Genomic DNA, 15,664 nt, shown 5'->3' on the forward strand with positions numbered 1-15,664 from the left:
TGCTAAGGAAATCTTTCTGAAATGTAAATGCTAATCATCTCTCAAATTTTAAGGACAATTAAAGTTTCTGGCTTTTATTTTGTTTGCTTGTTTGTTTAACAAAATAAAAGAAAAATGTAGTTCCCTTGGTGTGTTGAAGTTGCTCTGTTTTGTATTGTGTATCATAATGCCTAATGCAGATGTATTGTCCAGAATCATAAGACTGTTTTTCCCCCCAGGGAAGTGAAAATTACATTTTGTCTACTGATACCAGATCACAGCTCAAATTTCTTGAAAAGCTGGATCAATTGGAGAAACAGAGGAAGGATCTAGAAGAAAGAGAGATGTTACTAAGAGCAGCCAAGGTAAAGCACTGTGTGGCTTACAGGAACGTGGCCTGGCAATGTGATCTTAATCGGCTTCATCATTGACTGACAGTCTTGCTTTTATTAAGCTTTAGATTTCTCTTGAGAATATCCTAAAACGAAATCACTGATAGGGTGTCTCATTGCCAAGATGGTTTGAGATGTTAGCTTTCAGTTAATTTAGTCAATGAGTCATAATCTTTGTCTCTCCCACCCCCTCATATTCTTGTGTACCTGATAGCATTCCTGTCCATCTGTCCCTATTCCCTATTTTCGACTCTGAGATACTATTTGGTATATACCAAGTTGAAGTTAACAAGAACAATTTTTAAAAGACAAGAAGATTGTGGTAAAATTAGGAATAATTTGGAGAATATGAAACAAAATATAAGTTGGTGGAAAGGGGTTAGAGGGAGATTAACAGGAGTGACAGGCAGAGCCATAGACCTGTATTGTTCCTTTTAAGTTGTTTTCTAGGACTAGTAATGCCTGAGTACTACATAAAAGTTCAGTTCTACTACAGTTTTACGTTTTGTACCTCCACAGTTCTTCACAGACATAGTTGGAGCCTCACAAGAAATTGTGAAGGCTGAATACTAGAGTATTGGTTTTTGTTTTGAGGACCTTACTTTTAATTTCTCATGTCCCTGAAAGATTTATTTCTTTTCCTAACTACATACTAATATCCCCTCCCTCCCTCCCTCCCTCCCTCCCTCCCTCCCTCCCTCCCTCCCTCTCTCCCTCTCCCTCTCCCTCTCCCTCTCCCTCTCCCTCTCCCTCTCCCCCCCCCCCCCCTCATTGTGTGGCCCTGAATGTTCTGGAACTTTTCATTTATACTAGATTGGCCTTGAACTCACAGAGACCAGCATCCCTCTTCCTTCTGAGTGCTGACATTAAAGGCATGCACCACAACACCCAGCCCACCAACTGTTGGTTTAATCCTCCTGTGATGAGACAGGATCTATGTACTAATACTAATGTAGCCCAGGCAGCCTTTGAACTCATTATCCTATTACCTTCTCTGAAGTGCTGGGATTTCAAGGGTCAGTCATGATACTTGGCTCTAATTGCTTTTTTCATTTATTTTAAACAATTTTATATTAAATTATAGTATCAAAACTATAAATTTTGTCCCTTTTCTAATATTCCCTCATTTTCTTAAGTTTGTTCCATCTCTACTCATTTCCCCATCCTTTGTATGCACCTTTTACACACACACACACACACACACACACACACACACACACACCCGCTCCCACTTTAGTCTGTCAGTATGTCAACTTTCCCTTCTACCTTAGTTGAGAGGTTTTTAGTATATTTAAAGTTATATAACTGTCTTGTATCTACAGTTCAGAGAGTCTTTGGAAAGCAGTCGTGAGACATAATGACCCATCACCCTTAAACATTCTAGTGTGTATTTACACAAATCAGGACATTTTGCCATTTCAAGATGCTAGCAGTGTAACACTGTTGTGCGTGGCACAGATTCCTGTTCAACTTTCATCAGCGTTTCGCTTGTTTCTTTTCTTTATGTTCCATTTTTCTTTTTCAGAAATACGTATTTCATTTAGTAGTTATCGCTTTTCACGTTTCTTCCGGCAATCCCAGTTTTTCTTATCCACTCATTCCCTTAGCACTTTCAGGACCTTACTTACCTTCAACTTACTTTCTGTATCATGACCTTCACCAGCATTCATTTGGTATTTCCTTAGGGCTTTATGTAAGTCATGGACTCCTGGCAGTAATACACAGAGGTGATGATACATTTTTCTGAGCTAATAATCTCAAAAGGCGACCTGATAATCCAGGCATGTAGCTGTCTGCGAGTTCTTTCCGTTTTAAATTGACTATTTTCATTTGTAAGTTTTTAGTTTTTCATGGGATTATTTTTATGTTCACAAATTATATCAACATCTTTTCCTCATCTAATTTTCATGCATCAGCCTTAGCAAGTTACTGAATCAGCCACTTCCGTGGGGATTGCCTGATACTAATTGTTTATTCCCATTAACTTTCCTTCACATATTAACCCTCTGTTGTATGAAAAGGCTTTCTTTTCTTCCCTGTTCATGAAAATATGAACCTGTGGGTTTCTGTTTAATTCAGCTGTCTATACTACCTTACTCTGAAGATTTCTTTTGATGCTCAGAACACCTCTAGGTGTGAGACCCTTCCACATGGGCACTGGCTTGTCCTGCCCCCTTCACTCACTGAGCATGTCCTACTTTCTGCCATTAAGATAATGCAGGGGCGCCAGGCGGCGGTGGCGCACACCTTTAATCCTAGCACTCGAGAGGCAGAGCCAGGGGATCTCTGTGAGTTTGAGGCCAGCCTGGTCTACAGAGCAAAATCCAGGACAGGCACCAAAACTACACGGAGAAACCCTGTCTTGAAAAACCAAAAAAAAAAAAAAAAAAAAAAAAAAAAAAGATAATCCAGGGCTAACTTTTACTCTTTCTGCCTCCATCTTGGAATCAGCCATTTCTATAGGGAATTCTGCTCCTTTTTACTTACAGATGATGTTCAGAAACCAGTTTTAGAGCACACACTGTACTGTGTTCATTGCTCAACAGTGTCATTACCTATAGGATACATTAGAGGATGGCTCTAGGAAATACTTGTATGGTGTATGTATACTTACTCAGACACAAATGTCTACACTGTCTTCTGTATCTCTCTATTTGTATTACAGTATCATGAGTTCTATGGATACTTCTAACTTTAGTTCTGTACCTCCTTCCTTGTACCTATAACCTATCTACTTTATAAAACCTTTCTCCTGCTTGCAACATAGCTCAGGGAGTAAGAGCACTTGCTGCCAAGCCTGATCATGTGGTGATATTTTGTTGTACTCTAACAAATAAAATTTGTCTGAAGATCAGAGGACGGAGCTAGCCGCTAGATTAAACATAGAGGCCACCATTAATCCCTGCACTAGGAAGGTTGAGACAGTAAGTGATAAAGCTGGGTGGAGAAAGGCATATAAGGCAGGAGAAGACAGGAGCTCAGAGCCTTTCAGCTGAGGACTCAGAGGCATTTAGTCTGAGGATTTGTGGAGACAGGACCTTCCCCTTTTGGCTGAGGCATTGTTGAGGTGAGAAGTGGCTGTGGCTTGTTTCCTCTCTCTGATCTTTCAGCATTTACCCCAATATCTGGCTCCAGGTTTTTATTATAAGATCAATTAGGATCCGTGCAACATGATCACTTGAGTTTGATCCCTGAGTTCTACATGGTAGTAAGAGACCTGACTCCTATAGTTGTTTTCTGACCTGTATACTTGTTCAGAGGTCTTCATGTATGTGCATATTCACTTACTCACTCACTCATTCATTCATTCATTCATTCATTCATTCATTCATTTATATTCTTTGCCTCACTTCCTCCTTTCAAATAATTGCAGAATTTTTTTCTCCAGGTGTCAGAAAGTTGGCTTTCACTATTATCCTTAGCATACTTAGTTTATGTCCTTAGTCAGTGTATATATTTGATCAGTGAGATTCGTGTCCCCAGCTTGACTCATTGACCCTTGACTACTATTTCCTTCATGCCTTTTTTTTTTTTTTTTTGCCGTGCTCCTTACCATTATGACTGGCCTGTGTCTCACTGAGACGTCCCAAACCCCCACAAGGATGTGGGCATCATTGTCACTGCCCTGCTGTCTCAGCTCCAAACTGACCCCTGTGCTGAGAAGGGCGGAGAGATGAGACAGGAAGATAGTCTTTCTTGAACTTGAAATATTACATGCAAGAACTCAACTATTACAACAAGGTAGTTTACTGGTTCTATTTCTAAAGGCAATAAATAAGGTTATAAAACTATTAAGTGCTATTCTGGTTATTATTTATATAAGATATACTGGTTCTTAGTCCCTTTGGGTTTTCTTCCTTTTTGAGACAGAGTACTAAGTATTGGGATACCCTGGGTTTCAGTCCTATGCCTTGTATGTCTTTGTGCCCTCCTAAGATTGTATCTCCAGCTCTGTCAACATTCTGAAACCTTTGGCATGTACAGTTTACTGCTTGTTTGGTATCATTTTCTAGCTAATAGGACTCTCAAATTGTATATGTCCAAACAGACTTCTGAGTTTTCTCTCCTTTAATATGGCTTTTTCTAACTCAGTCAGTGATGCCCTTGTTTACTTCAGTGTCATCTTCGCTCCTTCCCCGTGCCCATGCCCAGTGTACTGTCCCTCTAGTCTGCAGTGTCCACCCTCTCTTCACTGCACCGTCACCACTCTGTCCCAAGGCACCTTTTCCTTCAATTTTTCTATGTTCTAACTGATCTTTTCCTTCTATATCCACTCATCAGAATGGGTTTCATCATAAGAAGGGTGTGGTAGCTCATGCCTGAAATCCCAGCAGTTGGGAGGCAGAGGCAAGAAGATCTCTTTGAGTTCAAGACCTGCCTGGTCTATACAGTGAGCTCCAGGACAGCCAGGAGAGACTGGGTCTCAAAGCAAAACAAAGCTTAGCTTTTAGTGATTTCTTGTTGGCTGTACTCCCCCAAACTTCTTACAGGACTTCACAAATGCCTTACATTGTCTAGTACCTGGCTCCCTCTTTGAGTTTGCCTCGTGACACTCCTTCACTCAGTCCACTTGGCATACTCAGGCATCTCTTCCAAGTTGTGTCCACCTTAGGGCATTCAGCCTTTGATTGGTGTCTGAAACTGAGAGTTGAGGAGCTTCTCCCTCGTTGTGTACTCTTGATTAGAGCTCTGCCTACAGAAGTTAGAATTCCTCTAGGTGGCTTAGGCCTGAATCCAGATATCATTGTTTCCCCTTCAGTTTGGACCTTGTGTCGTCTACCACAAATCTGGTTGACTTGGCTTGCAAAGTAGGATCCGCATCTGTCTGTCATTGTCATCATTGCAGTGCTGCTGTCCTAGACTGCTGTCATTGTTTTCCAGTCACCCTCTTCATAGCAGTTGTTTGAAAATAGTTTCTGCATTATATGGGCACTGTGCCTTCGGTCGTACATCTGTGGAGTAAACCCTGCATGTCTGATGGAGGCGTTCTAAGGGCTGCTCCAGTGTGCTCTCCCTCTTGTGCTCGGCAGTAGTCTTCCTCCAGTGCCGACTGTTAGACTGCACTTAACCCTTCTACTTCTTCAAATGGCTACAAGGCAACACAACCTCCTTCTCCCCTTCATATTTTCTGTGTGCTTCAAACACATGGTCATTCTCTGTGCTCAGGCTTGCTATCCTTTCAAGGCTTTGGTGTTTACTGTGTTTTCTGTGTGACTGTGATTGCCTATTTCTTGTTATTCAGACTTCTACTCAAATGTTGTTCATCAGAGATAGATGTCTAACCCACTACCTAGCTAGAGAAGTATCTACCATATTCCTCATGCTCATTTTTATCACATTTTGTTTTATTTATAGCTTGTATAGGTATAGTAGTATTAGTTTATTAAGTGCTATAGAGGACCTAAAACTCTAATAACATTATTAGAATGTGTTTCCTACTTGTATTTTTAGAAATTACTCTTTTTAAGAGATTTGATTCAAGGCTAGTTGAGTTCTTGATTTTAATAGCTGTTGAAATAACATATGCTTTTCCAAAATGGCTTCACATAAAGATGAGCCAGTATTGTTTGTTTAAATTCATTTGAGCCCACACTTCTTTTCTCTTTCTTCTGTTCAGGCCAGTTTTCATTTTGCCATGTTCCAGCAAGAACAATGTCATGCCTTGACTGGACCTGACTGACATTGTTAGCATCATTTTCAGTTGTGTTTCCTCCAGGCTAGAACTGCAGCAGCCGGCCCAGATGAAGAGGAGGAGGGGGCCAGGGCTGGAGTGCAGCCAGACTGGATGGAGGCATTGCCCCTGGAGCTAGGGTTTTCAATCACAGGAGAAATCTTCATTTATTAAATATTTAACAGCAATGCTAGTGTTTAGATGATTTCTATTAAAATTTTCTTTTCCTTTGACAGAGCCGTTCGAATAAAGAAGATCCAGAGCAGCTGAGATTAAAGCAGAAAGCCAAAGAGGTAGGTAGGACTTTCAAGGTACCGTTCTGGTCATGTGTTTGAGGGAAGGTTGGCAGCCTCTCTCTTGGCAATTAGGTCAGGGTTTATTTTACTGTTGCATACCATTTGCAAAAGCCTTGGGGAAGGACAGGAACTGCTGAAGGCAAGGGCAGGACTTCAAATGAGGTCAGGGAGCTGTGTGCTCTCCTTTTAAAATTTATTTTCAAGGCTTAGGCCTGTCTGGAAATGGCTCTTTGTAAACTGCAACCATATACTTGGAGGAATATAGTGTGGGATTAAAAGAAAGAAAGAAAGAAAGAAACTTTGAGATTTAGCATCTGGGACTGTACAATAGGCTACATTTTTCCAGGGTAATTGTTCGTTTTGTAAATCTGATACTGCTTATAATTCTTTGGCTGGGAGGCGGTACTGGGATTTAGTTTTAAATGGAAAATGCCTCTGGCTTTTAATTTTCTGGGCCCAGCAGTTTTCTGTTCTGGAATGGAGCCCTTGTTTCACACAGTTCATGTGTAGCTGCAGGGGTTTTAGTTTATAGCTTAGACTGGTTAAGCTTTTACTCCCAGAGGCCTCTGCATAGCAACTGTAGAATCAACAAATAAGTTCATTTATGTCTGCAGCCTCCTCTCAGTAGCTGACTTTTTACATTTCCCAATATCCATTTCCTGACTTCTCTAGCCTCAGAGAAAAAAGCTCCACTAATTGGAGCTTATTTTAATTGAGCCTTAATATTGGATCTCACTGGAGTTACCCCCAGAGCTACTGAGAACAGAATGAAATGAAAGTACCTAAGGTTGAAGGGGTGTGTGCATGTGACTCTGTGTGTGTGTGTGTGTGTGTGTGTGTGTGTGTGTAAGTGTGTAAGAGAAAGAGAGAATTTTCACTTGATCTATGGATTCTTTTCCCTCCTGAATAAATCATCTAGCCTGTTCACATTCCTAGTTAAGGATCTGACAGCAGACGATAATAAAGACAATTGAGGTGTGAGATGTGTGATATGGAGCTGAAGAAATCAGTTTCTATAGTTACTTGACTGATTCCATGCAATTTTTAAGCATCTTTGTGCTAAATAAGAGTGATTTTCTGAGCGACTTTTTCTTTCACTGTGCCTCTTGAACTATGGAATCTGTTGTCCTCAGCACTGCTGCGCTCCATGTCTGGATACCAGCAGCAGCAGGTTATTTATTAATGTTCTAAAGACCCTTATTTTTGCATTAATGTAGGAGCTGAAACAAAACACACGGAAATCTAGTAATCTAGTAAGATGCTTAGCCCCAAAGTGTTGTATTTTCTTTAACATAGAAAAAGAAAATACTCTGCGTAGAAGGGTATAAGGATCAGGGCAAGCACATTGAAATGTTAGAAACAGTCATTTTAAACAAAATGTTCTTTATTCTAATTTCCTTCCATTGGGTATTTATTTAACACTGTTAACCTGAGAACCGTGTCTAGCATCCTTTTTAAACAAACAGATTAGTGATAGGTGTTTGGAGCTATGCCACTTGTCATTGCGGAATGCTGGGTATCTCTTCTTTAATTAAGGACTGATTGGATGCTTATATCTCTTTCTTTGAATGGTTTCTCCTTTTGGAAAGTATCTCTCGGAAAGTTAATTATCTTACCATGGGTGTTGTTGCTTCATAAATGTGGGTACTTAGATTCTTTTTCCCTTTAGCTTTGAAGGAGATGGTTTTGTTTCATATTGTTTGGTATTTTGTTTATTCCATGAAGTCAAAAGGTAGACAGTAGTCTAAACAATACCCTGGAGTAGGGTGTGGTTTCTTTTACTGAGATGATTGATAGCAAACCTGCTTTTTTTCTGTCCTTTGCACCTCTATATGTAGTATTCTTTTTTAAGCAAGGTTAAAAGAAATTGTAACTTCCTTCCAAACTGTTTTTGAAGTCTTTTAGTTGTTTTTTACTGTAAGTCCTCTATGATCAAAAAGGAACCAAATGTATTGTCCTGGGTCCAAGAAGAGAGCCATTCTGTGTTATTTATTGGCTGCAAAGTGGTTGTTAGTTTGAAAATTAAATATTGTCATGTTTGTCTTCTTTCTGTCCTATAGAGATGTGAGTAACTTACTCTAAGTAGCTCTCTTTCAGAGTCACACATGGGTTACTGTATTTTGAATATAAAAATATTATCCCTGCCTTACTATGGAGTTGAAGTATTCTGAACTATAATAATTTATGAATTTATGAACTTGTAAAGTTGTAATTTGTAATACTGTGGTTTTTTTCTTTTGGTATAAACTAGGAAGGTTTCTTGGTTTAATTGGGAAGATTAGTGCTGTTTTGTAGTGGTTGCTTTATTAGAACAGCTTTGTTTCCTTTTACAAACTGGTCACAGGAAAAGTGGGCTAATGACAGAAGTCCCAAAGAACTGCTTAGAGAAGTTGTAGGCTTTGTTTATGCTTGGAGATATGTCAGCAGGGGTGTTCATCATGATTCAGATCATGCCTGAATCTGAAGTTTGAATTGTTAATGACTACAGTTTTGATATTGATAGTTCTCCTAGGGTTTTTCATTGTTTTGTTTTGTTTTTTCAAAAATAGTTTTAGAAACTTTATTTTTTCATGTTCAGTGTATATGGGCAGTCTGTTAAATTGGCAGGTTTTTATGAAGGTGTCTCTTCAGATGTTGCCATTCCTATCTGGCTGCCTTTGGTTTGCCTTCAGCCTATTCTCAGTCCATAGCAGTGGCTCCTGCTGCACACTGTTGCCATTGACCGACAGGTCATCCATTTGGAAGCCTTATTGCTGCCTGGCAGATGTCTGGGGCCATCCCTCTAATTCAGACATTTTATTGTCGTTTCCCATTTTCAATGCAGTCTTTGTTGTTGTTATTATTTTTTGTCTTTTCTCTCTATAAAAACAATTTCATTCTTTCTGTCTTCAAACTTTAAATTTTAATACCTAAAGTTTTCACAGCTGCAATTTAGGGGTAAATAGATACTTTTTCTAAATGTGAATAGTGATATTCTTCCATTTTACTCTCTATTTGTGAAGCTTTAAAGTACATTACTGGTTGCCAAATTCTAATTCCAAATAAGGAGGCATAGTACAGCTGCAGACTTGTCTGAAATGTGTGCTGTGTATTGTAGAACAACATCTTTCTTACCCTCAGTGTTTCTTCTTAGTACATCACCCCAAATGCTTCAGAGCAAGCCAACAGACTTTGAAGTTCAAGCATTCTGATTTCTTAAAGAGTTTTAAAAATAAGTTTTTATGTCCTTATATCCATTTGGATTTCTTTTTTCTCATTTGAGAAATGTGAGTTTAGTGGACCTGTGCAGAGTGAAGCAAAGAATTCATTCGTTTTCTTTTTAACACTTCAAGGCATTCTTGCTTTCATTTTTGTATCAGACAATAACGGGAAGAAAAGGACTACAGTAATGTATATGCTGGCACATTGATTTTGTATAGCAACCTGTGGGGGATTAAAATGCAGAACAGATTAGAAACATAGTCTGAAATAGGATTTTTTTCCTAAATAGATTATGGACTGAAAACTCAGGGTACTCTTTATAGGCCATTATTGTGTAATTAATAGAGTTTTGCATATAAAGCCTCATTTCTGAGTAGAAAGTATAAGAAAGGCAGTACAGAATTTGTTGGTTTGGTCTTTTGCTGTTGTTACAATTTATTATTTTTTTTTAATTTTTATTTTTTGAGATAAGTTCTCACTATTTAGCCCTGGCTACCGTGGTACACTCTGTATACATTAAGACTGGCCTGGAATTCATAGATATCCTCCTGCATCTGCCTCTCAAATTCTAGGATTAAAGGTGTGTACCACTACACCTGGGAGGACATTGTTTTGTTTTGTTTTGTTTTGTTCTGTTCTGTTTGTTTGAGAGAGTTCCCCTTATGTAGCTCTGGAACTTTCTATGTAGACCAGGTTGGCCTCAAACCCACAGAGATCCACTTGCCTCTACTTCCTGAGTGCTAGGATTAAAGGTGTGTTATACCATACCCAGTTTTTATATGAGACAGGTCAGCCTAGAATAATCCTGCCTCAGCCTCCCAAGTGCTGAGATTTTAAAAATAAACCTCCATGCCCAGCACTGACATATTTTTAAGTGGGAATTTAAAAGATATGAAACAATAAAACATGATACTTAAAGATTACTGTTTAATTGTAGTATTTTATGTTTAATGCTAGTTTTGCATATGCCAAGGACTTGTGGAATATTGATCAAGGCAATCAAATTTTTCATTAAAAGTATATTATAAAGATATATTATGTTACAGAAATCAAAATAATATATTATGATGAAGACATTCTTAAAATGACAAATTATAAAGGACTTGTATATGCTATTGCAAAGAAAGATTATTCAAAGCACTGACAGTCTCAGAATGTGTTTTTCAAAGTCTAGTGTGTATGAAAATTTCTGGAGTGTTTGTACATGTTGCTGGTCCCTGGATAAAGAAGTTTATGATAGAGTAGGTGTAGGGCAGGACCTGGAAGTGTGCATTTCTGGAGTTTCCTGTGTTGCTGCTGCTATTCAGCATAGAATCATTGATCTAGGAAGAGAAGAAGGATGTTTTAAAATTTATATTTATAAATTATAAATATATAAATTTATATTTATATATATTTATAAAATTTCATATTCCCTTTTGAAGGTATAACATTGTGATCTGGGAATCTGAGATGTGGAATCTTGAACTGGCAGTATTAGATTATCATCCAATGATCCTTCAGTAAATTTCTCTGGGGACCAGGGAAGCCAGCACACAATTTTTCAAGTGATCTTTTTGCAGGAGATCTTTACTGAGAGTCGAGATTCACCAGAAGAATTCACAAATTCTTAATTTTGAGATGTAGGACTATGTAACTTAGACATAGTGGTCTCTTGTTGGAAGAGGTAGGTGCATTTCATAAAAGAAGTAGATGTAAGATGGAAGTTAGGAGTTTCGAATTCCATGTTCAGCCTTTTGTGTATCTAGTGCTTACTGTTGGTATGTTACTTTACTTTGAACTTACCTTTTTCTTTGTAGCTAAATGTAGCATAAGTGTGTTGCTTGTAACAGGCCGTCATAATTACGGGAAAGATGGGGCCTAAAAGGCTTAAAAACATGAGCCAAGGGAACATTTCAGATAATGTTATGCCATCAAAGTCTTAGCATTAAGCTTCAGACTAACCATGGGTATTTTATTTAATTTTTCCTCAGAAGACATTAAAAAAAAAAAAAAAGCAAAGCAGAGGCAGGAGTATATGGATGAAGAGCTATGCGGGGAATGGGAGAGATGAGTAGATTGCTATCTAGGGTAAACTGGGGTAACTTTTTATTCTGAGCAGTTCGTAAGTATTATGTTTAAGTGAAGGTGACCTGTCTGTTGTAGTCTGACTTCTTTTTGCTCTGACAAAATACCTTAGCAAAACAGTGTGCGAAAGGAAGGATGTTTTGGTCTTTGGATTTAGGTTCCAGTCTAGACGATCTCTTGGTTCTAGACTCCTAGCAAGAAGAACATCATAATGGCGGTATATGTGGTTGCTCAGCCATGCAGAACTGAAAGCAGAGAGAAGGGAGAGGTTCAGGACAAGATTAGCCTCAAAGAACAGGCTAACGTTCTGGAGTTTCCAAACATAGTGCTAAAATATTCCAACATAGTGCCAAAAGCTGGGGCCTAACTTAACAACACCTTAGCCTCTTAAGGGATATTTCATATTTGTACTGTACCAATGTGTGTTTAATTAATGTTTCATTCAGTGTTTTTAAAAATATATTCTCTTTTAAATTATTTTATTTTATATGCATTGGTGTTTTGCCTGCATGTATGTCTGTGTGAGGTTGTCAGATCCTGGAATTACAGACAGTTGTGAGCTGCCGTGTGGGTGCTGGGAATTGAACCCTGGTTCTCTAAAAGAGCCGTCAGTGCTCTTAACCGCTAAGCCATCTTTCCAGTCCTTTTTTTTTTTTATTTTTTTTTTGGTTTTGTTTTGTTTTTTATCCCCTGCAGTTATTTTTGTTTCATTTTGAGCACTGTGATAAAAAGTCTATGATAAACAACTAAAGAGAGGAAAGTTTAGATCCCTGGAACTTAATGGCCAGCCAGTGAGAGACTTGTCTATAAAAGGTAATTGGCATTCCTGAGGACCCAAGATTGTCCTCTGGATTTTATATGCTCTCTACATATGTGTATACATGCCACATGCATGTGCATGCATGAAATTTTTAAATGCTCAATTCAAATACAGTGGCTTAGGGTATAGTTTAAAAAAACAGGAAAATGTTTCTATTGGGTCAGAAGAAAGACAATTGATCTCAAGAATGAAAGATAGGGTATCACTGCAGACCCTGAAGATGTTAACGGATGAAGGAAGTACACCAAACTGCATAAAAATTATGGCAGTTTACCTGAAATTACTGAATGGGAGGGAAAGGGAGAAGGAAAGGAGATGAATATGACTGCTCATAAGTATGGTGGAGGAGAAAGTTTATTGTAGATAAAATGGAAAGCATAGCCAGAGGCAGGGACATCTGAGAGAGTCCAGAGTGGACATGTCATGTGAGGAAAGGGAAGAGAGGGTGACCAGGTGTAGCAGCCAGGAGCCCCAAAGATACAAAAGGAGTGAGTAACCAAAATGGTTGGATTATATAAGGAAGAACAGTCCAGCCTCCTGGGTTAGAGAGTTCAGGGTAGTGGGTGGGGTATGCCAGCTGGGAGGGTCCTGTAACTAGTAGGGTAAAACCTAACAATTACTAACTCAAAATCTAGAACCCATAAAATCTTGGTCAAGGCAAAATAAATAATCTCAAGTATTTAAAGTTATTAATTAAATTGAATTAGTACTTAAAACCCAAGTGCAGATCATTTTACTTTGTAAATTCTATCTATAGAAAAATTAATAGCACTTTTATACCATTTATTTTAAAAAATAAAAATAATATCTCCAGTTCATTTATCAAGAAAAGCATAAACCTGATATTCAAAACCAGAAGGATATTTCAGAACAAGAAATCCAGTATCTCCATGGAGACATCAACAAAATAAGATCTAGTCAAGTCTGACAACATGTAGAAAAGAATGGTAGACTGGCACCACATAGCATCAACCCTAGAAACGTAAAGTCGTTTTAATATTTGAAAATTAATCAGCATAATTGTCTTAGTTAGGGTTTTTATTGCTGTTAAAAAACACCAAGACCAAAACCAGGTTAAGAATGAAAAGATTATTTCAGCTTCCATGTTCCAGTCACAGTCTGTGATGAAGGGAAGTTGAGACCGGAATTGAAGTAGACGGCATGGAAGATCACTGCTTATTGGCTTGCTCTTACAGCTTTCTTATAGTGTCCAAGATCACCACCAGCCCAGGGTGGCACTGGCCACAGTGAGTTAGGCCTTCCCACATCAGTCATCAGGAAAATGCACCACAGGTTTTCCCACAGGCCAGAACAATGGGGCATTTTCTGAATTAAGGTTCTCTCTTCCCCAATAACTACAGCTTCTGCCAAACTGACATAAACTAGCGAACATACTTAACTCCTTGTCAGCTTGACACACAACTTCATCACTGTTAAACCATAACCTTTGTCTTGTTGTTCCCAAGATGTCATAGTAATATCACAATATAAAGTATATTCCGAGCTTTTAAAGTTTGTCCTTACAAATTCAAACACTTTAAAGTTCTGTCTCTTTAAAACATCCAAAGTCTCTTTCAGAGTTCAAAGTTCTAAAACATTGAACATCTTTCTTTACAAAAAAAAAAATCCAAAGTCTCTCTAAAATCCCAAAATCTCTCTAACTTCAGAGTCTATCAACTGTGGGTGCCTATTTAAAAAAAAAAAGTTACATACCTTCTTATTCCAAGAGGGAAGAACCAGGGCACACGCACAATCAGATTATAGGAAAACTAAACTGTAGCCAGGTAAATTACTCACTGTCAAGAGTCTGGTATTCAAAACCTAGTCACACTTCTCTGGTTCTGGCATTCATAGCACATGCAGCTTGTCTTACAGGTTCAGAGCAGCTCCACTCCCAGCTGCTGCTCTCCTTGGTGATTGTCCCATGGTACTGGCATCTCTTAAGTGCTGGCGTGTCTGCGACTGGACTTTACCTTCCCCAGGAGCCTCTCTTCAGGAACTCTATACCTGCCACATAGTGCCAAGCCTTACAAGTCTTAGCTACTCTCCATGACCCCTTCATGCCTTCAAAACCAGTGCCATTTGAGTAATATTCTTCTCTCTCTCTTCCCCTCCTTCCCCCTTTCTCTTCCCCTCGCTCCCTCCCTCTCTCTATCTTTCCCTCACTTTCTCTCCCCTCCATCCCTCTCTGTGTGTGTGTGTGTGTGTGTGTGTGTGTGTGTGTGTGTGTGTGTGTTTAGGTAAGATATGTAGCTCTGGCTTTCCTGGAACTCACTGTAGATCAACAACCTGTAGATCAGGTTAGCCTCAAACTCACAGAAATCCATCTGCCTTTCTCTCTCCAGTGCTGGGATTAAAGACATGGGCCGCTACACCCGGACCGTCTGAGTGATTCTTACACATTACCAAGTTTGGCTGCCAGCATGAGATACAGCCTCAGCCGCCAGTGGATCACAGCCTCCCTGTGCTGTCCCTGAGTAAACACATCCCAGATTTACACTCTTCAGTGGTACTGGTCTCTTGTTAATCATGGCTGATTCTTCAGCCCTGCTGACCAGAACTACAGATTCTTTCAGAATGGCACATAAATGATTCCAGCAGTCTTCACTTCCTCTGAAACTTGACAAGCCAGGCCTCCATCATCTTCAGTGCTCTCTGCATTCTTATCTTCCCAGCTGCTACAACAGCAGCCCATGAAGCTCAAGTTTTCATTGGCTTTTCCAGTCCCAAGTTCCAAAGTCCTTTTACAATCTTCCCTAAAATACACAGTCAGATCTGTCATAGCAATACCTATTAAAAACAAAACCTGGTTCCAGTTTCTGTCTTAGTTAGGGTTTTCATTGCTGTTACTAAGACCATGATTATAAGCAGCAGCTTGTGGAGGAAAGGGTTTCTTTAAGCTTATACATCCCAATCATATCCCATCACGAAGGGAATTTGAAATAGGAGCTCAAGATAGGAAACCGGATGTCAGAACTGAAGCAGAGGCTGTGGAGGATCGCTACATACTGACTTGCTCTTTATGACTTGCTCAGCCAACTTTTTTATAGCACCCAGGACCACAAGCCCAGGGGTGGCACTACCCATAGTGAGTTGGGCCCTCCACATCAATCATCAGTTAAGGAAATGCACCACAGGCCAGTCTGGTGGGGGCATTAAATGACTTAAGCTTTCATCAAGTTGACATAAAACTAACAGTTCATTTTCTTAAATGTATCTATCCCAGATCAGAAGACTT

At 39.2% G+C, this 15,664-nt stretch overlaps 1 protein-coding gene across 1 annotated transcript in view; it reads left to right on the forward strand.

Moving 5' to 3' along the window:
- Taf4b (TATA-box binding protein associated factor 4b) overlaps positions 1 to 15,664 on the forward strand; it is a 123,038-nt gene that overhangs the window by 67,920 nt on the left and 39,454 nt on the right. The window contains exons 12-13 of the mRNA XM_059246361.1: positions 219 to 344; positions 6,279 to 6,335. Of these exons, the coding sequence (XP_059102344.1) occupies positions 219 to 344; positions 6,279 to 6,335 (183 nt within the window). The remainder of the gene's footprint in view (positions 1 to 218; positions 345 to 6,278; positions 6,336 to 15,664) is intronic.

Source organism: Peromyscus eremicus, chromosome 19 (assembly GCF_949786415.1).
Source record: "Peromyscus eremicus chromosome 19, PerEre_H2_v1, whole genome shotgun sequence".
NCBI classification, from domain to species: Eukaryota; Metazoa; Chordata; class Mammalia; order Rodentia; family Cricetidae; genus Peromyscus; species Peromyscus eremicus.